Source organism: Aulostomus chinensis, chromosome 6, assembly GCF_037954235.1.
Source record: "Aulostomus chinensis isolate RoL2024-O1b breed Wild chromosome 6, RoL_Achi_v1.0, whole genome shotgun sequence".
In the NCBI taxonomy this organism is placed as follows: domain Eukaryota; kingdom Metazoa; phylum Chordata; class Actinopteri; order Syngnathiformes; family Aulostomidae; genus Aulostomus; species Aulostomus chinensis.
The window spans coordinates 1,780,001-1,805,679 of NC_141325.1; the positions used below are offsets into that span (position 1 = coordinate 1,780,001).

Consider the following 25,679-nt stretch of genomic DNA (forward strand, 5'->3'; position numbering starts at 1 on the left):
CTCGGTGCTACAAACGCTAACGGGATGTTCGTTAGAAGCAGTGCTCTCTCGTATCTGCCTTGGAACAAAAGAATCTATTTTGCTTTCAACACACCCTCAGATCCTCTAAATCTCATCAGCTTGTGCCGTCTAGCAAACTTTTTAAATTTCCTTTTTCATAAATCCACTTTCCCTTCTGTTTCTACGGTCCTTATTCAAGACACATGTTTTACGAATGCAACACACTCAAGTCTGTTGATGCAAGGTTTCGTGCACAAATTGGATTCTCTGTCTTTTTACAATGGATTTCCCTCTGAAACATTGTTGAACTGGAGCCAACGTCTGTGGTTAGATGCACACTAAAACTGTGTGTTTGCACGAAGACAGAAATATGCAGACGCATTCTTTTTGTTGGATTTATAAAGCCGAGCGCGTGCATGCTTTTGTTGATGTGGAGTCACGAGCACAAGCTTTGTCACTCCCACAATGAGCCACACACGGAGGAAGACACGCCCTCATTCTGCTGTCTGCATCTCAGTCTATCCGTGAATTCACAACTCTTGTGTGCATGGACATGCCCGTGTAGAAACACCATGAATTTCTTTTTTAAAAAGGAAAAATATAACAATATTTACTTTTGCGATCTTCCAGGTTGAGTTCATCAAGATCATCTTCACCAATGGACCCTCTGATGATGCTGGAAACCTGGATGCTACGGTTAGCAGTGCTAAGCTAACGGTAGCCTGTGAAGGACCAGGACAGGAACTGTGAGCCTAACTCTGCAGTTTGCTCACAGGATGTTTGACACGTTCATGTGGAAAGCAGCAAACCTTCAGGCTTCTTCTGTTTCACTGTGATGACGTTCAGTGAGCTGTCGTCTCCTGTAGACACTTGTCAGCAACCCACGTTTTTAAGATGCATGAAATCATCCTCCATCACCATCTGGTCTACAATTCTACAGCTTCATTTGGCAGACGCTTTTGTCCAAAGCAATGTTCAACACAAGTAAGAGTTTAGACAGGAGGGAAGCCTTGGTACGCTGTGCCTCATCAGGTACGCTGCTTCCACCACGTGGTGTCATGACCATGGCTGGAGCCAGCGTGGACAGATCCCTTCTGCCTGCAGGTTCCACACATGACACACTGAAGACAGTGATAGAAATGCAGAAGTGGTGGCTGAGACGCCCCTCAGACGCTCCATGTCCAGACTTGTCTCCCGGCGCTCTATGAATACCTCTGTCAGATCTGCCGCACGGCTGCTCGCACATCTTGTCATCGCTGTAACCAGAAGCTCGATGTGTCCGTACTTGTGATGGCTGCCTCCCTCGCATGTCCCTGGGATGAAAACGCATCCTCCAGGCCTCCAGGTGCTCTGGGGTTACGTGTCTCATCACCACCGACTTCTTGCTGTCTCAGCAGAAAGTGACAGACTAATTGTCCTGAGGAGATTTTTTTTTTCAACGTTCTCAAACGTCACAGTCTCCTGACAGGATTTCCATTGTCTGCTCTGAAGTTACGTGTGAACACGCGAGCGACATGGGATCATCTTACAACTGAACTTGACCTCTCAATGAAAGAAACCAAATGCTTTTGTCGTCAATAAAACAAACGTGTCTGAAGTAAAACCATCTCCCAGTGATTGACAGGACAACAAATGCTTGTTCCTCCGAAGCAAAAGGCTCTAATGGGTTTCTACATGATTTACTGAGAAATAAGAATGAAGCCCAAAGTCCCGACGCACCTTCAGATTAGATTAGACGCCAAATCCCTCTATTGTTAATGTGGTTCGATGGTGTGTATCATTAAGGAACTCACTGACTTGTAGTGAAAGTCTCTTATAATCCATCGTCTCCAGAAACGGACAAGAAGGTAGAGACGCTCCTCTTGGGAGACCCAGGCTAGTTAGCTTAGCATAACGACTGGGGGTGGGAGGGAAGTGTTGGCTGGTTCGCAAACATTTCACACAAGGTAGTTCACATTGATTCCAACCAAATGTCGCTCATATCTTTCATCATATGAGAGTCCAGCTATAGAAAAACAAGCTAGCAGAACAGACTAGCAGTCAGCCAGTGTTTCTGTGCTGTCACTGCTGATGGAATGAATCGTGACGAAGCGAATGTCCTGGTCGAGGGGCCTGAGTGTTCTCACTGAGCTCTGGAGATCAAAATGGCTGCTCCGCTCACCTCGCGTCTTGGTGAATTCAATCAGTGGTTCACGCAGTGCTGTTGGTCTTCTATCTGCAGACATGCTGTATGCACACAACTCCGCATGTAGTGTGTTATGACCTGGTGTGACAACGGCTGAGACGTCAACAGTGTGTCCCTGGTACTTTCTCCCTCTCAAACTGTGAAGCATCTTCTGTTGCTGAGTTCTAGCTCATAAATAAGAACAGACCAGTCGTGATATTAACTGCCTGTCATAACAAGCCGTGACTGAGCTGCAGCTCCAGTTTGGGTTTAACCTTGAACTTTAATGTGAAACCTGCAGGGAATCAAGCAGACTCGGGCTTTTACTCGGCTGTTGGGGTCAGACAGGTCAAACAATCCATTTGACACACTGGCGGGAGGGATTTTAGTCTTTGACACACACATTTTTTTCATCTCCCTTATTGAAATGACAAAGGAGGCCCACATGCAGCCACCACTTAGAATTAGCGGAGGTTTTATGGGCCTGAAAGCTGATACTCCCCTGACTCACTCATTGGGATTCAGGCAGCAGAAGTTCAGTCTAAACCGTCTTATCTGGGGCCGCAGAGGTCGTAACTCAGAGTTCAGTTCGCCGTCCTCAACAAAGACCGCGGGGGGGATTGAGCCAGACGTTACTGAGGGCGGGAGACTTTCCCCGCCAGAAAAACAGCTCAGATGTTGATAAAGTTTTGAGTGTCTGTAATTAGGTGGAGGTCGTTTCCTTGTCACAGTGATTTAAGTGAAGGTATTAAACTCTCATCACGGAGTTTAGTCAAAGCCATAAAGTTGACATCTCATATCAGGACAGAAATGAAAAGAGCGACTTGCTTGTGCAGGAGCTCCGACATCAGAAATTGAAGTCTCAGGAAAATAAGCAACAATTTCGACATCACGTTTTGCAGCATCTTTGCAACGGGCATCAGTCAAACTGCACTGTCTGGGGCTCCGGTCCAATTCCAGGAAGAAACTCTGACGTACTTTAGAAAACGTGGGCGTGTCTTCAGTCATGAGTCAGACTTTTCTCTGTAGTGTGTAAAGAGCCATGTTACCAAAGACAATCATGTCCACACCTGAACTGAAGTATTTTCTTATTTGGTGTAAGGTGGCTCGTCGGCCTGATGGCCTCCATGTCAGAGTGCAGGTCGGATGGAGCCGATCTCGGTTCGGGAGCCATCCATAACACGCCAGCAGGCCGTTTAAGTCAAGCTGGGAGCACAAGTGCTTTGTGCAGCTGAAAACCAGTGTAAACAAAGTGAAACAGAGGCAGCGTGGTGGTTGGGGGGGGGGGGGGGGTGTCGTCCCCATCACTCAAGTTTCTGCAGACCAGAGCGCATTCCTTCAATCCTGCGGAGTTTTGTTGCTCTTAACTTTCACCAGTTACCACACGGCCGAGTCCTGCTGAGCTGAACGAGGCGTCGCGTTTAAACACAAACAAGACTTTCCCGGGCCGACACGGGCGCCACGTTCATCAGCCTTAACTCTGAAAACGCTCTTTAGACCAAGAGTCAGTCAAGGTCGTGACCCAAGCCATGATGGTGATATTCCTTATTTCTTACTGATATGCAACACGACACAAGGGAAAGACCTTGTGGAGGTTTGTGCCGCGTTGGTCCATGTGTCTCGGATGTGAATTCCTGGGTATTAAACGCTCTTCTGGTCCCACTAATATTCGTCGTTAAAGTGCACAGTCATCAAAGTGCGGTATGAAATGACCGGGCACATAAATGGACTCTCTCACGTCCTGTGGTCGCTTGCTAACGGCCAGTTGTTATTATCTGGTGTTTGAGTTGCAGTTCCGTCGCTGGACTGCCATAAATTAATATAAGTTATAATCACTCATCCCAGTTGGTTTCACTTGTTGTAAAAAGTAAATTATGGGGGGGGGGGGGGATACCACATGTGATGGCTGTTAGCATATGATTCATTTGAAGTCATGTTAGCCATTAGCTATGGGCGAGCAGCAACAGCTGGTTGTCCATCCATCCATTTTCTGTACCGCCTATCCGTGAAGAGTGGCGGGGGGTGGAGCCTATCCCAGCTGACACTGGGTGAGAGGCGAGGTTCACCCTGGACGGGTCACCAGTCCGTCACAGGGCCATCAGGAGAGATTAGGGTTCAGTATCTTGCTCAAGGACCCTTGGACATGGTCACTGGGGGAAGTGAGGATCGAACCAGCGACCGTTCGGACGCCCTCTCCACCTATGAGCCAGGCCGCCCCGTAACAGCTGGTTGTTCAAAAATGAACTGAACAGAAGGGCAACCAAGACAAAAGAAAGATCCTCTGCATGTTCAGCATTTGATGCTGGGCTGTGAAAGTTTCCCTCGGTCCAAACTGAACGTTCTTCAATTCCCAATAAAAGTAGCGTCCCAAAAGACTCACTCGCACATGTGCAAAGAGTAGCTCAAGCTAATCTTGACAGCGATGCAAGTGTGTTAGTGACCCCTGCTGGACGGGAGGTTTAGGGGCAGGTTTCAAGTTAGCGTTGTGATCCGCCCGCCAAACGTCAAGTGTTACTCCTCAGTTGTTTCTGTCAAACGTGACGCAGAGAAACAAATGTCAGACATAAAGAAAAACCCTCAACAATGACACTAAAACTTTTTTAGTGCAACGCAGAAATGCAGACATGTAAAATGTTTCACCATTGCTGCTTGCTGGGAACATTTACGTCATTCGCTCAGACAAAGACTTACGTCCCAAATTTGTTATGAGTGGTTTTCACTCCCCAGAGGATCAAGAGTGTGAGACAGAAGTTGAGAGTGATAAAACAGAGATTAAAGGAGTAGTTTTGGGAAAATATATTGATAGTGTCTTTTCCCACAGTAGTGGAGGAAAAGGAAATATGAGTCATTTTGTGATATGAGGAGAACACCCAAGCTAGCTGGGCTGCAGATGTGGTTTGGTGCGGAGGCAGCGGACGAGGGGGCTCGGATGGAGCGACGCTCCTCTGTAATTTTCTTTGGTGGAAATGAGCAGAGCTATTTCCTCTGGGTGGGGGGGGTTAATGGGACACTGTGGGGCCGGTTGTCTCTTAAACTGGGGCAAACTACATGGCTCGGTGACCTGATTGTGAGCGCTGGCATCATTAACCTCAGAGTTCAGAATGGATTCAAAATGAAGCCGCTTCACTACGGAACCACACGTCTGCCTCGGCTCTTTCTTGGCATTTCTGGACATGTTTACTGGAAGCTTCGAAATAATTGTGTCAGAAGGTCGTTTATGTTTGCTATTCTGTTATAATCAGCAATTTTTGTATTTTTGTGAGGAACTAAAAAGGCTTTTAACCTAATTATTTTAAGGGCAAAGCATTGAAAATAAAACAGTGTGACTGTGAATGTGTCATTCCGTCCATGAGGGGGCACTGTTGCTCGGCAGGCTTAACTCTGTGCTGCAGTCGCCAAGAGAGAAACCGAATCGCCAAGTAGGTCTGATCCTAGGTCTCAGAGCAGGTCGAAGGCTGTCCGAAACCACAACTGGTGCGAGTAGCGACCTACTTCGCAACCTAAATTCCAGCCTAAACACGCCCACATTGTCGGTGGGTTTAGGTGCATCCTACGGAGCAACCTATGGCCCACAATGCACCGCGGACGTCTTCTTTGTCCCCTAAAAACTTGAGGACCCGCAAGCCAAGTTAGCGCCACCAACAGTCTCCCATTCTGATGAACACCAACATTTATAGTTGTTGATGACTAAAGGTGCGTTCACACCAAACGTGACGCGGTGTGAACGCACCTTTACAGGTGAGTTAATGTGCTTAATAATAGAGAACGAGGGAAAGGTGCTCAGAGTGGAGTGCAGTACCACAGTCAGGCCAGCAGGTGGGGCTTTCGTTGGTGCTGTCTACCTAATTGCAGTATCTGTGCTCTGGCAGCAGAGGTCGTGCTTCACCACCAACCTTCTAGGGTGTCTGAATGGTGCCGCTGTGTTTAGGTTGTAGGAGGAGGACGTAGCGGTAGGACGTAGCAGGAGGACGTAGGTTGGCACTTGGCAATTCGGACGCAGCCCAGGTGTTAATGTGTCATCAGCTGCCGTCACCATGAGCAAGTAGCTCACACACTCACTGTACACAATATCGCCATGTCTGTCACAATAAATTCCCTACAATGTGACAGACATGGCGTTCATTTTTCCAGCTTTTTGTTCAAGACTAACTCTTCAGACGGAAACATAACTTTCTTTTGTCATTGTTATTCTTCACACACGCAGTTTGAATCAACGCCTCACAGGTCATTCCAATCGGCCGCTAATGAAGAAAAACTTCAGGTCACAGTTTACTTCAGTTGATTTGACATGAAGAACGTTGGTGATGGTTCATTGTGAGCCATCGTAGCTCGCTGCCTGTTTCAAGTGGAGATGTTACGATACAGTCCGGCAGGAGGGGGCGCTTGTTGTTGTTCACTAGTAAATATTCAGTTAAGAAGAATAAAAGTGTGTTCAGCTAAACTGAAGTCAGTTCAACGCTGCCCTGGCTGCTGTCTGTTCATTTGAATTCAGAAGCTAGAAGGCTCATGATTGTACCTCTGCATCCGGGATGTTCATGACGAAACTTTTGTGCAGGACTGATGTTTGTGAATTTTGAAGCCAGAGTAACTGAAGAAGGATAATTGTACACGGCAGATGTTCGTCCAGCTGTATTAGCGGTTAGCTGCAGAGAAACATGGACGGACTACAAAGGGAACATGAGCCGCTTTGATTGTACGAGGAGCTTGAAAACCTGCGTTCATTATTCTTAATTGACCTCGAACTTCGCTTCGTCTGGTTTGCATCTTCATCATCATCATCATCTTCAGCTGTAAATGACAGCCTGGTTTTAACCTGATTCAGAATGACGGATTGCCTGCGTGAGTCTAACAAGATCCAGCTCATTAATCATCGCCGCAGAAGTGTTTCCGGCCTCAGCGAGCTGCTGTTTTTATCTGTGGGACGTTTATGATTGATGACTCTTCTTTTTTTGTTTTTAATTCTAATTTGACTTTTTTTCCTTCATCCTACAACTTCTCGCAAGCGTTTTTGGGCCTGAAGCAATGTGAGTGAAGATGATGTTGACAGCTGAATAGCAAAGATTAATATTCTATAACGTTTTGCATGTTGTGCTTTTGTACCTCCCATGAATTTGTTGTGAATGTAACTTTTTCCGATGGAGACGTGTGGGTTTTCCTGATATGAGGAGCACTCCTGGACACAGGATATTTGCTATATGGATCCTGAGTTGACCGTTTTTACAGCAGCAGGTTCCATAAGACAAATTATATACTTGTCTGAATCTGCAGGGCAGCATGTAAACATGATTGTTAGAGGAATATTCACTTTCCTTCGGCGTATGAAAAGCTTCATCGGAATGTCATTGTCAGACGAAGGGCAGAACCTGGAATTCTGGAGGAAAACCGAGTGCATGTAAGCGCAGCCAGCGGCAGCAGGCTGGAGGATTGTGATGAGGTGCTGCTCATCTACCTGAAGCTCTCATAGATGAAACAGTTGTGTGTCGATATAGAACAGGAAGTGAGACGGTGTTCTGGAGTTTTCAAGTCACGCCGTCCTCCCGTCACCCACTCAGGTGTGCAGAATTTTTTTTATTTCAGGCCAAAAAAGGAAGCAGAAATTACAGACATCATCACCGATGTCGTTCCAGGTATCTGAGAAGTTCCCCGACCTGAAGAAGAGGGGGAAGGTTCCTCATGGCCAGGACCTGCTGAAGGAGGTGGCTCTGCAGAACAACACTTCTAAAACGTGGAACCGGCCTCGCTGCGGCGTTCCCGACTACCCTGCCCAGAAGGAGGTGTTCTACCGGGGCCGACACCGGCAGAGACGCTTTGTGCTGTACGGAGGACGACTAGACAAGACAGACCTCACCTACCGGTACAGAACCACAGATTTAAAATGAACCTGCATGTAACAGCACTCCCGACAACCCAGGGAACCCCAGAACCAAGGTTCTTGGGACTGAGTACCGAAATGAAAGGTTTTGGAACCTCTGAGCGAACCGAGAAGCTAATAGCTGCTGGATTGCTCAACGCTGAGTAGATTTATGAGCCAATATGACAGACATTCCACATCCTCGACCAAAACCACATCATCCATGTTGTTTGATGTGCTGCGGCTTCACAAAATCCTAAATGCTTCATTTTAACCTACATGTTTTCAAGGTTAGCAGCACGAATCCAGCATGCGCCTAGAAAGATGCTTGATTCTAATTATAATCTCATTGGCACAACACCAATGGATGCGGTGGCGAGACAAAGAAATACTCACAGAACATGTTGGTGTGTTGTCACTTCACTCCAATATGGCCGCCACAGGAATTTAACAACAGTGACCAGAAACTACAGGGGTCCAGCTCGGAGCATGAAAACATGCCTCAGTTTCACAGGGTTCTGTGAGTTCTTGAGAAACATTTCCCAAACACGTCTCAGTGGATTTAGAAGTGACATTAAAACTCTCAGCACTCTGGATCAGGCTGAAAAACTCTTACAGACTCACACCAACTTTCAGTGACAGTCTCTTGTTGTCCATCGTCTCCAGAGACAGACAAGAAAATACAGGTGGCTGAGACCCAGGCTAGTTAGCTTAGCACAATGACTGGTAGTGGGTGGGAAGTGTTAGCGTAGCTCCCTCTCTGCCTGCATTAATATCAGGAGGGTTGTGTGTAACCTTGGTGATGAACACCAGTTTCACATGAGGAGACGTTGTAGTGGTAGAATCAGACACGTAGCCGGAACTACTTTCCTGACTGGGCGCAGTGATTTGACGCAGCACCTCCAAAGCTCCATTAGAACTTGGGTCAGCAGAACCAAAGGTTTGTTGAGGACTAGAAGAGCGACTGCTGCTCCTGATCCTGGCCGACTGATTCGGGATTTTTGACAGATTATAACGAACTAACTGCGTGGCCCGTAGCTGCGGCCCTCCAGGGAAAGATTTCACTCCCCTCCCCCGCTTCAGACGATGACGACGACGACTGAGGAGAACAAACAAACCCATCCTGAAATTACGGTTCTGAAAACGGGGTGCTGGTGTGCTTTCATCTGAGGCCTGGGCACCAGCGTCTGGCTGCTGCCGCTCTGTCTGCCCCTCCTGGGGTCCTTTTCATTGGAGTCATTCTTTAACGTAACACTATATTAAGACAGACAGAGCGCGAGGGGGGGGGGACTAATGAAATTCTGCTGGATCGGGCCAGGAAAGCGCTCACGACGACACCTGAGAGAGTGATGTGACTCACCCGGATCGTAGCAACAAGTCGCCATGTCAGACACCCCCCCCCGCCACATCTGTCTGATACGTGAGTGTTGACAGACTGGAGCCGCCCTAATGAGTCCCAGTGTTTATTTCACAATCACGCGGCATTATTTCCAGCTCAGGCGGCGAGTTCTGGCAGGAGCCGGGTCGGCTGACGGCGGCGTTGTTCTAGCTGCTTTAACGGCTGTTAGCTAAACTGAAAGGAAGCGCTCAGGTGACGGTGAAGGATCGAGCTCATCATGATTCGCTTTGTTTCATGATTGTAAGTTTATCTCCCACTGTGTAACGGTAGCAGGATGCTGGAGCCGCCACGGCAGTCCAAAGGACCGTCGGGGTTTTATAACGCAAATAAATCAGTTTCAATGAAAAGAAAAAAACAACTCCAAGCTGAGGAACCTCTGGACTGCCTGACACAAGCACACACCTGCTGTGAGAGAGAGGGAGGTCATGTGACACGTTGCAGGAGAGCTGAGGCACTTGTGATTGACTGATTTACGTCAGCCATCGCCAGCAGGTGTGTGTGTGTGTGTGGGGGGGGGGGGGGGGTAATGGTCATGCGATTCTCCACCTCTCAGGTGACCAGCATCAGCATCCCTCCATCTTATGTGGCAGTTTTGACCTGAGGTTTATTGGCTAATGCCTCCTGAGCGCTTTCCCATGTTGTTTGACTCACGTTGAACAGCTCCACAACCGCTCTCCTTGACTGCTGCTGGGATTTGATCCATGCAAACAAAAGGACGGTAGTAATTCCAGTGGTATTTTTACCGTTAGTGATTCTCTAAATCAAAACCACATTTCCCACAAACCCTGCTGCTTCCTGCCCCTCTGTTCATGAGGAAAGAGGAGAGCTGATAACAGCCAAGGCAAATTCCTGCAGGTAAGCCTCGTGTTCTATAAACTCATCCAGCAGATTTTCACTGGCAGGAGGAAGAACATCTGCTTTGTAACATTTCACAACTGGACTTGGTGAAACGCTGATGCTAAAAATGCTCCGTGTCAGAACTGCAGCCCGTGTCCTGTCATAGATGGAGCCCATATGAGCCGAAAGCAGTTAACACACACGTTCCAGCCACACTCGCAGTCGGACGACAGCTTAGGAGTCTGAGGGGAAACCAGCACAGATCTGAGGTTGAAACACGGACGTTCTCACTCCCAGAACTCTTAAAATACACATAAACAGCAGTAGAACGAGAGCAGCTGTTCTCCTCTGTTCCAGAAAGAAATACTTGAAGAACACAAATCATCACCAGTCAGGATCGGTGTGGAGGCGCCTTCATGCAAGTCAGACTGAGGAGGCGCGTTGGACAGCAGCCTTACCAGTTTGACTGGAACTGTTATTATTATCATTATTATTATTATTATTATTAATTTAGATTTTTATGACTCACATGACGTCGTGTCTTGTGAGACTGTGTTTAACCCTCCGAGATTTATTTCAGTCTCACTCAATGTTGGCAACATCTCAACTAAGAATAAGCAAAGTACATTTACTGCACACATACATCCTACACAAGTTCATATTCTAATCATCTGGAGTTTGGTTTGACTGTTTTATATCTATCTATCTATATATCTATATATATATATCTATCTATATAAATATATATATATATTTATATATATTTATATATGTGTGTGTGTGTGGGGGGGGGGGGCTTGTCTCTCTGGGTGGTTTCATCTCAAAGGAAACAGGATGGAAAGTTTGATGTGTTGCTCTGACAGCGAGCCTGAGGGCGACAGTCACGCCACACCTGCCTGCTGATGCTATCAGATTAGAGGGAGGCGAGCGAGGCTGGTGGTCCGCCGCGGTACACCATGATCCTGACTCCGTGTGTGTGTGTGTGTGTGTGTGTGTGTGTGTCTCACTCAAGGATCGTCCGGTTTCCCTGGCAGATGAGTGAGGAAAAAGTGCGTCGTGTCTTTCGGGAAGCTCTGAAGATCTGGAGTGACGTCACGCCGCTCACCTTCACGGAGATCCACAGCGGGAAGGCCGACATCCGCATCGACTTCACCAGGTGGGCCGATGACTCATCCATCACCTCGTCATTATTCATGAAACAGTAGAAATGAGAGCAGGAAGACCAGAACGGTTAACACAACGCAAGCTTGAATCAGCCTCCACCACTCTGGACCATCATGACACACAATTACAAAAAACAAAAAACAAAAACTTTTAATTTCTTCATAATTAGAAGAAAAATAATGTTTAAAAAATCCTCTGACTCCTCTTCTTTAACCTGGACTGAGTAGTTTTCAGTGTCTTGCATTTCTTGGGGGAATCTGTCTTCCTCATTTGACTACAACAGTCAAATGACATGAGAGCCACATGACGAAGACCGGCCCGACCTCCATGACCTCACGGCCTCCGTGCACGGAGCAGTCGGATGCTCAGTGTCCAGGAAGGCAGACGACGTGTCAGCGACACTTCTGGCCTCTGATGGACTGGCACCAGGGTTGGAACTGGTCCCGTTGGATCTGTCCCAGTTCAAATCCAGGGCATCCGTGTTTTCATTACCTGACTATCATTTTCCTTTCAGGCTTCCAATGAAAACAGTTGGCATTGTTATTTGGGGGGCTTTCCCACCTCTAATCTGTAAATAATCCCAAAGCTAAGCAGCTGAACATTTTAATGCTCTTTATGAGTTTTGGCTGCCAGAACGTGTCGTATAAACCAGAATGTGCCTCCCAGAGCCTCCGAGAGGCAGCAGATCGTGGAGCAAGAAGGGACAAGCAGATTAAAAAGATAAGAGATTCAAGGTGATTTATGGGGATCTTCGTCATACCTGAAATGACCTCATTTCCTTTCATGTTGCTCGCTTGAGTTTCTCCTGCAGCCGTGCCTTGTTTTCCCCCTCCTTGTAAAGCAGGTGTGTGATTCATGATTTACCGTCACATAAATCCATCTCTGCTGTGCAGCACACGTTCAGCTCAGAAACACACACACTCAGACAGATTACCACTAATTATACCACACTGTACTTTACACTAATCTGCAGATGTAATCAATCAAACAGACACAAAAGTAAGTAAATATGAACCTCAGCAAATTAAGATGCACCAGGATGAATGGAGGGAAATAGAAGGAGGTGAAAACGAGCTCTTCAGGGAGGAATCGCAGTCAAATTCAGTTTCATTTGATTTGCTTTCCGACGGACAAAGACAAAATTCTAAGATGTGGGTGAATGTTGCGAGTGTCAGGAGTTTGTGAGGAAGAAATTCAAGTCTTTCTGGGTTTTTTGAACAAATCCCAGGCAATAAAAGGGTCTGTGTCAGTCCCAGCCTGATTTGGAAAGATTTTGCTCCTAAAAACATGAGGGAATTCGTTTTTATGGTATTTTCTGATGGATGAAGTGATAAACGCTCCCTCCGTAAAAACCTTTGACTCTGACACGTCAACAAATTAAATTCAAGCCTGAGATGAACGATCTGGTGTCTGCTCATTAGCAATTTGAACCCTAGAATCTTTCGGCTCATTCACACATGCAGCCTTTCCCAGAAATGTTCCAGCACTTTTCCTGAAAGAGGTCGGGTGTGAAGGAGCACCAGAATCAAGTTTCTGGGAATTCTTGTCACATTGCAGGGAATGTGCTGGGAAGGCTGTGTGAATGAGAGCAGGACCATTCCTGGGAGGGACAGCGCTGAAGGCTGATGACTGCGAGACTAAACTGAGGGCTAAAAAAGTCCTCGAGTGTGTAGAAACACATTGGTGTGACTGTATCAGCGGACTTCATTCTGTGCGGCGTGCTGGAACAGCACCGCGCTCCTGTTTCATGAATTATTCATCAGCTGTCACTCATCCGTGTCCCAGGTGGTCAGATCTCTGCCACCTGCAGAGCTGCTTTGAAGCGTTTCATCTGAAAGGTTCGCTGCGCTCCAAGCATTCGGAGCGAGTACCGCTTTCATCAGTGTTTCTTCTACGCCCCTGTAGGTACTGGCATGGCGACAGCCTCCCCTTCGACGGCCCCGGTGGGATCCTCGCTCACGCCTTCTTCCCCAAAACACACCGGCAGGGCGACATCCACTTTGACTATGACGAGTCCTGGACCCTGGGGAACCACATGGGTGGGTGGCAGGCTGAGAGCTTCTCACAGGCACGCGACCTTTACAGGACTGACGGAAACTTCTGAGCAGCAAAAACGAAGACTTTGGTTTGAGGTTCTTTGAATGTTGAGCTTTTCTACGCGCTACAATAAACGTGTGTCACAGTCTTGAGGTTTTCTCCGTACACAGGAACACCAGAAACTTGAATTTATGTCTACTTCCATCCAACGTTTCCTGGGAGTAAAAGATTCAGACCTGCTGAGCTTGATTGGCAGGTCGAGTGTGAAGGTCACATATATTTGGACCAGCGAGTTTCTACCTGGACCGGTCAACTCACATGTCGTGTAACAAATGATGGTGGCGGAGCGCCTTATGACTCGGCAGCCAGAGGTTCCCGCACTGCATCGTCACCTGTAGGAGAACCGCCGCCATCTGCAGGCGGGTCACAAGGACCGCTTGGAACTATTTCCAGACGGTCCTTGAGCCAGGTGTGTTTGTGTCGCCCCTCCTGCAGGCACAGACCTCCTCCAGGTTGCTGCCCATGAGTTCGGGCACGTCCTGGGCCTGCAGCACTCCCGGGAGCCGGGAGCCATCATGTCTGCCTACTACTCCTTCTCCTACCCGCTGAGGCTGAGCGAGGATGACAAGCAGGGCATCCAGTACCTGTATGGGGCTCACCCACAGGTGCTGCCCTCTCCGCCGGCCCCGCCTCCACCGCCATCCAACCCAGAGACCAACGAGATCCTCCCGAATGTGAGTGGCAGAATTTTCCTGAGTTTGTCAAAACTTCTAGTACCAGAACATTTGGAAAATATCAAAACCGACTGAAACAAAAAAGGTTCTTAAAATTTTTGAAAGTGAAAAATTAAATCTAAACACAAAACAATAATTCACATAAAATTACAGCACAAAAGTCTAATTCAAGGCTCTGGAGGGGAAGTCAAAGGCACAATCCAACCATTCTCCAAACAGGCAGCAGGAACTGAAGGAATGCTAACTTCCTTAGCATTAGCCGAAGAGCAAAACTCAGCTGATTCACTTCCCACTGTTACAAGACTCCAACCATGACGCGGTGGATTTGGGCGGCTGAGTTCAGCTTCTTAGACGCGGTTGAGTCCTGGCTCGTCGGAATCAGGAATCATTTTATGATGAAGACCCTCGACAAGAGAAGGGATAAACATAAACAGACAAAAACGCGGCCATCGGCCAAATCATTTCTCAAAAATCCCAATCCTTATCGGCCCGCAACCTGAAAACCAACATGGCTGCTGTTTTTCTGATGCTGTGCTCACGTTGGCCTCCAGCTTCATGTTTCAGTTGCTGGGACTGAAGTGTCAAGTTCTGGCGAAAGCAAAGATTTTTGTTTTCTTTCATCAAAGATGAAGAAAAACCAGCAAACCAAACAGATGATTAACATAGTTGCAGCTTAACGTGCTGTCAATCAACCAACTGATCGATGAGGTCCCTCGCTGGGGTCATCTACTGGTGACCAGTGAGACCAGTGAGCTCTGTACTGGACCTGACCGCAGTCGTCAGATGTGGAGGCTCCGCCACCTCCTCGCCCCTCAGAGCTTCTCACAAACTTCCATCTAAAGACCATTTTCTCCTGTAAAACTCATAACTGGGAGGTTTTTCATCTTAAAACCACGGAGCGCCTCATCACAGCTCTGTGGTAATAAAATCTGTGTTGATGTGGACCGTCGAGTACAAGAAGTAGTTCTGATATCTTCATCGCTCTGCAGCCCGTAAATCACCCTCACATCCTCCAGCTGCTATAAAAATCTGGCGTTTTGAACTTGAAACTGCATGTTTGCTGCATGAGGGCATGAACATGTGTCTTAATTCCAGCCTGACGCCTGCCAGACGGACTTTGATGCCGCGTCTATGATCCGGGGAGAGCTGTTCTTCTTCAAGTCGGGCTACGTGTGGCGGATCCGGGACGGGCATCTGGAGAGCGGCTACCCGGCGCTGGCGTCCCGTCACTGGAGGGGCATTCCAGACAACATCGACGCTGCATTTGAAGACAAGTCGGGGAACATTTGGTTCTTCCAAGGTGGGAAACAATGATATGGGGTTGATGGGATCCTGTGAGGTGAGGGTCAGAGGCAGGAAGCGTCGCAGCAGGACTCCCGTCGTCAGGAGGCAGGATCGCGCTCGCACTGCCTTTTTTCCTTTTTTAGGGGCATAAAATCTGCAGAATTATGTGCAGAACCTGGAATTAAACTTCTGAAAATGAATGACTGGCAGTTGTGATGAGGATTGATGTTAGTTGAAATATTTAGAATAATAAAATATTAATAAACTACCGTTTTATGGCAGGGTTTTTTTTGTTTTTTTTTTGAGTGGAGCACAAAAACAAAGACATGCAGACGGTTCAGTTCTCAGCAAACTGAGGGGTTTGAGTCCAAGATGGAGCCGCTGCTGAACGGAGAATGAGTTTCCAGGCAGCTCAAACGAGTGCAGATCTGTTGCTCTGTGTTACTGTGGTCGATCGCTACTTCCTGTCCTGAACCAGTCAATTGTTCCTTTTCTAGAGGGTTACAGTAGTTAGTTTGGCCGGTATCGTCCGAGCCATCGACCACACACCTGTAACTCTCCACAGATGAGAACTACTGGGTGTTCGATGCCGAGATGCAGATCCGAGGCCCCGAGTCCATCAGGAACCTGGGTCTGTCAGTGTCGGGCATCCAGGCGGCGCTGCGCTGGGGTCACGACTCGAACTACAACACCTACTTCTTCAAGTCCGGCAGCTACTGGAGGTTCAGCCCCCGCGAGAACCGCGTGGAGTCCATCTACCCACGCAGCATGCAGGACTGGAGCGGCATCCCCAACGACGTGGACGCTGCCTTCAGGGACATTTACGGTAAGAACCGACACCAGTGAACGAACGCTGGAGAATTGTCCTTGTGGGATGAACTTGTTTTGTTCTCATGTTCGTTTGAGGCTTTCAGGCCTCAGATGGATTAGAAGTGGAAGAAATGTGTAGTTTATGGTCGCTTGATTCCGACTCCCATCCTGCGTATTCAAGGAGAGGTGTGAGTATCTTGGCCTCCAGCCCTGAGCTCCAGCTTGATGTGTGCGTCTCTTCCAGGCTACGCTCACTTCATCCGAGGGCGACACTACTGGAAGTTTGACCCGGTCGGCATGAACTCTCTGGAGGGGTACCCGCGCTACGTCGGCGTGGATTTTTTTGGTTGTAGAAACATGTGAGTTTTTTTTTTTTCTTCTCATTTTCAAACAATGAAGAGGAGTTTCTGGAACAGAGACGTTGGTTTGTTGGTACTGTGGACTCAAGAGGACGAGGCGATCTCCTTTCAACCCATTTATGCTTTACTTCATTTACTCGCCGTCTTCTCAGGAAAACCGTTCCCTCAGACTCAGCACCTCCTGTGCAGCTATACTCATATTTATTTTTGCACACTTTGTCACTGTAAGGCTGAGCTCTGGGCCCCAGTATCAACCACACCTCCTTTCTTTGAGCCTGAAATGGAGAATTTTCGACTGGTTTTCGGTCACAGACAGAACCAGCACAGACTCTTACTGGCCGGACAGAACACTTTCCATTCAACGGTTTCTCATCATGGGTGGACGCACTGGTTCTCAGGGGTTTGAGGAGTGACAACAGACTAGAAGCCTGACAGGTGATGGTTCTGACACTTAAACTTTAAGGTTCTAGTGGGTCATATGGGACGAGCAGGACTGAGCACGCTCTCACGACTGAGCCAGTTAGCCCTCCGCTAACCTAAACACAGATGAATATTCAAATCGCATGTCTCTTCTGGACTTTTCCAAATTTAACCAAACCAAATAAAAAAACAAAATAGTGAACGCACTACAGCTTTAAAACCATGGGGAAAACAGTCACGTGACAAGACACAGGAACAGGAAGTGTCCCAAATCATTGCACTGAACAATACACCTGATTGGCTTATCTGTCTCTGGAGGCGGGTCTTACAAAAAAACTAATTTCAGAGAAATTTGGGAAAAAACTGCCAACACAGTGTCAACTGGTCTCCTCATGGTATTATTGGTAAAGGCTCTCTGTGAATGTAGGGAATGTGCAGAAATAATTGATGTAAACCTAAGAGACTGAGCGGACAGCTCACTGACAAGGAGCAACATCAGGAAAATCCTGTTGACCTCTGCTCAGCGGCTCAGCAGCATCATCAAAGTCAGACGCCATCAGTAGTGTGACGTTAGCATCACACATTGTACTGACATTAATTGACCTGACGTCCAACCAACATGAACCAAATATCAACATCTCTAAAGAACGTCAACTTTTAGGGAAAGTCTCTTGTTGTCCATCGTCTCCAGAGACAGACAAGAAGACAGAGCCCTTCCTCTAGGAAGCTGAGACCCAGGCTAGTTAGCTTAGCCCAATGGCTGGTGGTGGGTGGGAAGTGTTAGCATCAGCTAGCTCGGGGCCATGCTAGTTAGCTTAGCCCAATGGCTGGTGGTGGGTGGGAAGTGTTAGCATAAGCTAGCTCAGGTCCAGGCTAGTTAGCTTAGCCCAATGGCTGGTGGTGGGTGGGAAGTGTTAGCATCAGCTTGCTCAGGTCCAGGCTAGTTAGCTTAGCCCAATGTCTGGTAGTGGTTGGGAAGTGTTAGCATCAGCTAGCTCAGGTCCAGGATGCTGGTGTGTCCAGCAGGAACCCTCCTCCTCCTCCTCATCATCCTCAGTAGCAGCAGTCGCTCTTCTAGTCCTCAACAAACCTTTGGTTCTGTTGACCCAAGTTCCAGTGGAGCTTTGGAGGTGCTGCGTCAAATCACTGCTCCCAGTCAGGAAAGTAGTTCCGGCTACGTGTCTGATTCTACCACTACAATGTCTCCTCATGTTAAACTGGTGTTCATCACCAAGGTTACACACAACCCTCCTGATATTAATGCAGGCAGAGAGGGAGCTACGCTAACACTTCCCACCCACTACCAGTCATTGTGCTAAGCTAACTAGCATGGCTCTCAGCTCCCTAGAGACGGCTCTCTACCTTCTGGTCTGGTCTTCCTGTGTCTGTCTGGATATTGTTTTCACTTCTGCTGCAGAAGGAATGAAGAGGCTTGGAGCTCGGAGCAGTGCAGTGCTCATCATCACGTATTTGGGGGCGTTTGCTCACTTCAACCAGACAGACACTGGGTTTTTATTTTTTCACATGCAGGCTAAAGACTTGCTAATGTTCCACCAAGTAGGTCACTTAATCCCTCCATGTGGAATCACTCACGCGTTCACACGTTCTCCCTCTATTAATCGTCAGTAATGTTGCTTTTCTGTCCTGATAGTTTGAAGTCGTTTCTAGACTTCAGTCCACATTAAAGAACAATGATGTCACTCCTCAAACGTGATGGTGTTGCTGGCTATCACTCACCCTTCTGGGCCTCAGCCGCGTGCAGGAACAGCTCTTTGGCGCCATCTAGAGTGCAACACCATCATCCTGCAGGAAGAGATGGTGACATTTCCTCATAATTTATGTGAAGTTTAAATATGGTGCTCCGTTCAAGTGTAACACATTTCAGGGACTGCAGGATCAGCAGCTCTCCACCTGGTTTCCAAAATGCAAGCGGAGGTTTTCAGAGATTTCACTTTTGATTTTTCAGGCTGCATCGTTGCTTTCTTAGACAAGTGTGAACAGAATGGTGCTAAAATCCTCTTCACCAGGTCGAGAGCCACCGCGCCAGCCAATGTGACATTTCTCTGGCTGCAGGAGTTCAGACATGAAGACTCAGTGCAGATGTTCATCAGATGTTGGTTTGCCAGTGCAGGACACTGACGAGTCGGGTCTCATCCAGACTTTGATGTCATTTTCATCTTTTCTACAACTCAAAAGTGTTAAACAGTGAGCTGCTTTGAAATACATGATATTTATACACTAAAACCTACAAAGCAAGCATTTGTTGTACATACATGTTTTGGATTATGATTTTTTTTTTTTTACTCAATTGTAATCTCAACCTTGTACATTAAATTGTATGAACTGTTTTCTTTTTAATAAAACTGTAACCTTTTACTGAGCTCGGCTGCCTCTGAAGCACCAGCGCTGACGCGCCCTCACCTGCCTTTCCTTCATCAAGAATCCGGTTCTATGAATTACACAGAGAAGTCCTAACCACCATGTTTGTAAGCTGTAAAAAAAACAAACACGGACATATTTTTGGTCAAATATTAACATTAGAATTATTCAAATAAATATCAAAATATGTCAAACTTATTTTGTCAGAAATGTGTTTCATACTTGCATCAAGTTCCACATAAATATTCTACATTTAGATAAAAGATGTGTTTCTTCTAAAGGCTTAAAAGAATGCGCACATTTTTCAGCGAAGGTCTGTTGTCCATCATCAGATAAGAAGACAGCTCAGCTCCGTCTCAGGAGGCGATGGACGATGAGAGGCGTTCCCTAAGAGGTGACGTCATGTTTGGATGGTAGCAGCGTCTGTCATGCCACCAGGTTTGCTTCCAAACTCAAAGAACTGGTGACCGACGACAGGTCACGCTGGATCGCTGCACATCTGGACGAAGAAGACAGAATCCTAGAAGACACTGAGCAACAAAGCCTCAACACCCAAACACAGGAAATGTTAGACATGCGCGTCTTGCAGGTCTGTTCAGTAACGAGCTGCCCCATAAACGGCTCATGTGTGCAGGTGCCGAGTCCGGAGGCCCTGCTACTGTACATCCTGTCTGGTTTTCATGGCGCTCAGCAGTTGTTGGTCACATTCCAGGTTAATGAGCGCGTCCTGGGCCCCATGGCCACCAACGTCCCCTGGGCTGCTGTGAAACCCTCAGTGTGAGGCTTTATGGGGCTGTTTGGACTTGGGCTGCGATTCATGGCTGCTTTGAACTGCAGGTATCGGACGACTGGTTCTGCTGTGGTGTCGGGGTGGAAAAGGCTCGGCTCTGTTGGCAGGATGAGAACTACATGAAGGAAGTCGGCTGTTAGCGTGGAGGGTTCAGCAAATATCCCACCAACAAAACCTCTGCAAACAACAGCCAAAACTGGTGCAACGCCAACACATCTGATGGACCAGAGCTTTGACTCGTTCAGCTTCAGCTGCTCTCCGTCATGAGAGTTCGGCGAATTCTGCCTCCAATCTTGAGAAACAACAAACATCCCAGCACGGTCATTTATGATGTGACAACAAAACTGCTTTTCCTTCCAGAAGCATTTGCTCACGTGACGGCGGTGAGAACACAACAATCAAACAAGAATCAGAGCGAGTGAACATCAGCCAAAGGACACGCGAAGCCAGTCAAGCTCAATGACTTTTTATTTTGTAAGAATTATTAAAACGTACAAAAAGACAACAAATACAACATAATATATTATCTGAGACTGGTGGTGTGTATTTCTCCCTCTGTGGTCGGATAAAGAGAGTCAGTGGTCAAAGTGAGAGAGGAAGTATTCCACGCCACAGGTCGGAGGGAAACACGAGGGAGGGAAATCTTCTACCGAGGCTTCGCCAAACAGAACATCATATGAAAAATGAAAATTGACACTGAACAGCTGACCGAGGACACGGAGGTCGAGCAGAAAAGATATCCAGTGCGTGTTGGAGGAACCAAGTTGGGCCGTACCTCAAACAGAGAGCATTGTTCCAGTAGGGGGCGCCGCTGCCTCTTCACCTACCATGCAGGTGCCGTGTTTGCGAGTCGCCTCATTCGCCTGCGGAGGAAACAAAGGAGTGTCAACTTAAAACTCGCCCGCTGTCATCAACACAAACAAGTAGTCAGCCAAGAGATGGGATCCGCCCACTCAGCAGGCTCAGCTCCTCCCCACAGAGTGTTTTCTTAGTCTCTTTTCAGTCACAGGTTCTTTCTCCAGGAACAAGTAACCTTTGTCTTAACAGCAAGAATACAAAGAAACAGCAAAATGGTTTTTTTAAACATTTTCAAAACGACTTCAAAAGCTGATTCCAAGCAGGCTGCTGCTTTATGATGTCATCGCTGCTGCGTCGTCGCCTGTGCTACTGCCATCTACTGGACGAGAGCTTTTCTGTTTGCCAGCTGATGAATTAGCCAGCTCTTCCAGAGAGTGCAGAGGAAACACAGATGTGGTTCCAGGCAGCATGAAGGGGACTTAAGTGGGACAACAACATGTTGGGACTTTGATGGTAAAAATTCACAGACGATTTCTATCATTACTAATTTCGATAAACTAGAAGGAAGCAGCATTTTACAGGTCAGAGGCTCCGGAGAGGCAGGATCTTTGTCCCCTCAGCAGGGACTTGAAGCTGAGACTCACCTCGTGTTTCTGTCCTGGTCTCTGATCTTCTTCTCCATCTCTGCATCTGTGAGCGTCTCCAGCAGGGGGCACCACTGGTCAGCATCACCTGTGTTTCTAATGGCGATCTCTACCGTGGGCAGCGGGTTCTCACTGCCGGCAGACCAGACATGTTAGCTTCACCCACTGCAAGCAACCAGTCGCCGAGCATCTGGTGATTATTTTGTGTAAATTCACGACCACGTTCGACAAACACCACAGGAAGTTTACGACCTTTGCCAGCACTTTGTGTCATAGCGACTAAACTGTCGCCACTGAACAGCTGCGCTCTCAGTGGTGCGTTTACAGAAGAGCGCCAGATGTTTGGTGGACACAAAACATAGTGATGTCATCCTCTCTGACACTAAACAGAATGAAACTCAACACCCAGCGAATGCTAAACACAGTCGCATTTCCTGGTTTCTTTCAACTTTCAGGTCGTACGACTGCTCCTCAGTATCCCTCTACATCCTCCTTCCTGAAGGGGGCGCACTCCCTACCTGAAGGCGTAGGTCCGCTGGTGCCAGCTCAGTTGACCCCGGATGCTGTAGGCGATGGTGGTGACGAACTCCCCCCCCAGGCCCAGCTCAGAGCACAGCTTCAGGGCAAACTTCTCTGGAGAATTTTCCCTCTCAGACATGTCCCACTCAAACTGGTCCACCAGCGAGATGTTCCCAACATGGATGTTCAACTGGAAGGGAAAAAAAAATCATTGATGAACTCGGAGCTGACGGGATCTTTGTGGAGACCACGATCCATGACTCGAATCTGGAGCCTCACCTTGATGATGACCCTCTGGTCTGTCTGGTCCTCCAGGATACTGTCTGTGGGATAGGACTCGATCTGCTGACGGATGGCGGATGCGATGGCGGGGACGAAGGCCAGCGGATTGAGGTCCAGGTCATCACACAGGATCTCAGCGAACATCTCGGGCGTCATCAGCTTCTCTGGAAAGAAAAGAATCGCTTTATTCTTTTCATTTTCAATTCTGATGGAAGCTCCTGATGCTGAAGCTTCAAGTTCTGCCTCGACACCAGGGGCCACAAGCTCGGAATGCCGGGATATTACCGTTCATATTCCAGGTGAACGCATCCCGGAGCTTCTGTCCCTCAATCTCCATGTCCAAGCGAATTGGAACCAGAACTTCAGACTGAGTGGCGTTCTCATGGATGACCGCCGGGTCGTGGTCATCAAAGCTGAGTGAGACAGTCCACACATGTAAATGTTTAACTGGTATTAACCCGGCTTCTCAAACGTGTGAGGCTTCTTAAAGGTGGAGGACTCCAGGCTTTCACCGGAAACGTGTTTGTGGTCAGAACTTGACCAACGACATTTACACCTGCTACTCAGAAGCATCGCCACTCAGAGGAGATATGGTTGCGATGTGATCGTGCTCTTTCACGCTAAACCTTTCACATCCACTGAAGATGGCGAATGTATGCTGCAGGTCACACTGTCACCTCGTTTGAGCTCCAGTTACACAACAATGGCATTCGCGTTTCCAAACGCTTCCATCACTCACCATAGTGGGAAGGTCCTCTTCTTGTCGCGGCCCAGTCGGCTGCGGTTGATGGTGGTGGAGCAGGGCACAGCGTCGAGGTGGTGAGAACTGTTGGGCAGAGTGGGAACCCACTGGCTGTTCCTCTTGGCCTTCTGCTCCCTGGAGACAGAACAACAAAAGCAGACGCGAGACAGTCAGGTGACGCTTTCCTCCTCAAATTGGGACATTCACGTCACGGAGATCCGTACCTGAGGTAAGCGGGCGGCTCTGTGCTGATGGAAACAGCTTTGTACTTCTCATCGTTTCCGTCAAGGATCTCCTCGACCTCCGAAGCCTTCAGCAGGGTCACGCTGGTCGCCAGCTGGGTGTAACCGTGATCTGGGCGACGGACACGAGAGCACACTCATGCAGCAACAGTCCACTGGGTTCAATTCTTGCTAAGATTCCAGTTTCTCTGTTATAAAGAACGCCTGCAGGACTTCCCCCTCAAAAAGGAACACACCTCAACGGTTCTGTCAGTTCTCATTCTCAAATTACACTTCTGTATGAAAAAATCCACAGAACACAGAAATCTGAGTGGATATTTGATGAGCGGGACATGCTTGCTCTTGCTTCCTGTTGTGGGTTGAAGGACTCAAATACATCTTTTAAATAAAGCTGAGACCTTTGGATCTCGTGAGAATGTTTTTGCTTTGACCAACTGTTCACTCAATTTTGTTCAATGTAGGGTAGAAACACAAACGTTACACAACAGTTGAGCACAAAGTGCTAACATTTATTGTCGTCTTTTTTCACTTTATGATTGTGTATTATAGTTTTTTTTACTGTAGTTTATTGTAGTTTCTGCTATTTATTGCTCTGTAATTTTTCTGCTGCTACTTCTCTGTTTCTGCTGATGTAACAGAAACGATTCCCCCACTGTGGGACGCATAAAGGCTTTTCTTATAGTACATAAAGTGAAATAGTAGAGAGAGAGAGAGAGAGGGAGACAGAGAGAGGGAGGCAGAGAGAGAGAGACAGAGAGAGACAGAGGGAGGGAGAGAGGGAGAGAGAGAGAGAGAGAGGGAGACAGAGAGAGACAGAGACAGAGAGAGACAGAGAGGGAGAGAGGGATGCCCAGGACTGACCGTGTGATGACTCCACTATTTTCTTGCGTTCTTCTACGGATGCCAGTTTTCTCCATAGCGACGGGTATCTCTTATACAGGGAGCCTCTGAACATACGCAGGTAGTTTCCCACCTGAACACAGAAACCCAACCAGGAGCATGAAGCCAACTCTCACATCCTGAACTTGTGGAGCGATCAAAAACTGTATGAATGCAATTCTGATGTACTGATCTGACGCTGTATATCGATCTAAGGACCAAGGACACGGTGTAATCCATGACGTATCTGAAGATGGATCCACCATCTTTGTTTAAGACTCCCGTGTCGCGTCCACATGATCATTTCCACAGTCAACTTTATTTGTTCTCTCTAAAGAACAGATGCGTATTCATGCCATTTTGGTGCGAGTTTATAAATTGTGGAAACAAAATTTTAGTTTCTTGATCGTGCAACTGGTTGAAGTTCTGGATGTACACTGTCTGGTATGGACAGCAGACCCCAAAATGAATCAAAGCGAAATAACACTGTGGCAGATAACCTGACATCAGCAAATCTGGCATAGTTAGTTGTTAACTATGCTCTTGCGTGGGTTTGGACTGCTAGTTTACCACTGGATTATTCAACAGAACATTTACAGGAAAACAAACGAATTACTAGGCTTCATTGTCACTGGTTGTTGCGGGCAGGGTCTCCGACAATAAGCCACAGACCCACTCAAGTCCGTGGGACGTTTTCCCTCTCATTATGGTTTCGAGTTACTCATATTCAACATCTAGTTGGTGCAACAAAGCCGCTTGATCAAGTCAAACCAACCAGAATCGGACCTTCGGTGTTTCACGGAGCAGTTGATGAGCACCAGCGAGCTCAGGAGGACCGAGCCAGCTGGTGTTACCCCGAGGGAGGGCGAGCGTTTCCCGCTACAGGACGACCTTCTCTGCTTAACTCAAAATACTTAAACAACGAGTTGCGTACCAGCAGTTATTATCAGCTTAATTACCAGCACAGCTGAAATAAATGACCGAGTCTTCATGCCCTCCTTTCAGTTAGCATCGTTAGCTTGCTACCTGTTAGCCAACCGGCTATCATGCGACAATAAAACGAGATTTCCGCCAGATGGGAACTTAGTGGTTGTGGAAGCTCGGGTAATTAGTGACGTACTAACCTCCGACCCGATCATGTAAAAGTCTCCATCCTCCTCCAGCTGAAATTTCACAGGTTTTTGCCCAAACGTCTTGCTAAGCGCCATACTGACATGAAAAAACAAAGCTGTGCCACTGCGCAGGCGCAAATGGGAGGATCGTCCTGTCGCTGAGTGATGGCGTCACAATATGGCAATTTGTTTTCTCTCTCAAATGTTTGTTTCAGCCAGTGGTTTTGTCTCAC

General features: G+C 47.6%; 2 protein-coding genes and 2 long non-coding RNA genes across 7 annotated transcripts in view; 2 read left to right on the plus strand and 2 right to left on the minus strand.

Annotated features, from left to right (window-relative positions):
* LOC147259667 (uncharacterized) overlaps window positions 1-1,091 on the minus strand; it is a 6,234-nt gene extending 5,143 nt beyond the window's left edge. The window contains exons 1-2 of the long non-coding RNA XR_015116353.1: window positions 810-1,091; window positions 615-722 (exon numbers count right to left, since the gene is read on the minus strand). This is a non-coding gene — a long non-coding RNA (uncharacterized LOC147259667). The remainder of the gene's footprint in view (window positions 1-614; window positions 723-809) is intronic.
* mmp11a (matrix metallopeptidase 11a) overlaps window positions 1-19,576 on the plus strand; it is a 28,167-nt gene extending 8,591 nt beyond the window's left edge. The window contains exons 2-8 of the mRNA XM_086205749.1: window positions 7,792-8,018; window positions 11,264-11,407; window positions 13,321-13,454; window positions 13,948-14,186; window positions 15,282-15,486; window positions 16,036-16,296; window positions 16,525-19,576. Coding sequence (XP_086061875.1) covers window positions 7,792-8,018; window positions 11,264-11,407; window positions 13,321-13,454; window positions 13,948-14,186; window positions 15,282-15,486; window positions 16,036-16,296; window positions 16,525-16,643 — 1,329 coding nt within the window. The 3' untranslated portion in view covers window positions 16,644-19,576. The remainder of the gene's footprint in view (window positions 1-7,791; window positions 8,019-11,263; window positions 11,408-13,320; window positions 13,455-13,947; window positions 14,187-15,281; window positions 15,487-16,035; window positions 16,297-16,524) is intronic.
* On the plus strand, window positions 10,240-10,669 carry LOC147259668 (uncharacterized). Its single transcript, XR_015116352.1, has 3 exons — window positions 10,240-10,269; window positions 10,393-10,520; window positions 10,609-10,669. It is a non-coding gene; the product is annotated as an uncharacterized LOC147259668 (long non-coding RNA).
* Window positions 19,577-20,678: 1,102 nt separating the features above from the next.
* smarcb1a (SWI/SNF related BAF chromatin remodeling complex subunit B1a) lies at window positions 20,679-25,593 on the minus strand. Of its 4 annotated transcripts, XM_086205246.1 has the most exons (10): window positions 25,459-25,593; window positions 24,317-24,428; window positions 23,438-23,567; window positions 23,211-23,348; window positions 22,757-22,884; window positions 22,469-22,635; window positions 22,189-22,379; window positions 21,671-21,802; window positions 21,004-21,091; window positions 20,679-20,883 (listed from the first exon to the last, which is right to left on the minus strand). In XM_086205246.1, the coding sequence occupies exons 1-9, from the start codon at window positions 25,540-25,542 to the stop codon at window positions 21,052-21,054; spliced, it is 1,122 nt and encodes a 373-aa protein (XP_086061372.1). In that variant the 5' UTR covers window positions 25,543-25,593; the 3' UTR covers window positions 20,679-20,883; window positions 21,004-21,051. The 4 variants fall into 4 exon arrangements, with proteins under 4 accessions (XP_086061372.1, XP_086061371.1, XP_086061373.1 ...); XM_086205245.1 differs by having other exon boundaries at window positions 20,679-21,091; XM_086205247.1 differs by lacking the exon at window positions 25,459-25,593 and adding an exon at window positions 25,121-25,267 and having other exon boundaries at window positions 20,679-21,091.
* Between the last annotated feature and the right edge of the window lie 86 nt (window positions 25,594-25,679).

What these genes read in the sequence shown, in the direction of transcription:
- smarcb1a (XM_086205246.1), bottom strand. Translation starts at nt 25,542, where the DNA reads ATGGCGCTTAGCAAGACGTTTGGGCAAAAACCTGTGAAATTTCAGCTG. An exon ending in AAGAGGACCTTCCCACTATG is followed by an intron (nt 22,885 to 23,210) that starts GTGAGTGATGGA and finishes TGTCTCACTCAG; the next exon opens with CTTTGATGACCACGACCCGG. An exon ending in ACCAGAGGGTCATCATCAAG is followed by an intron (nt 22,380 to 22,468) that starts GTGAGGCTCCAG and finishes TTTCCCTTCCAG; the next exon opens with TTGAACATCCATGTTGGGAA.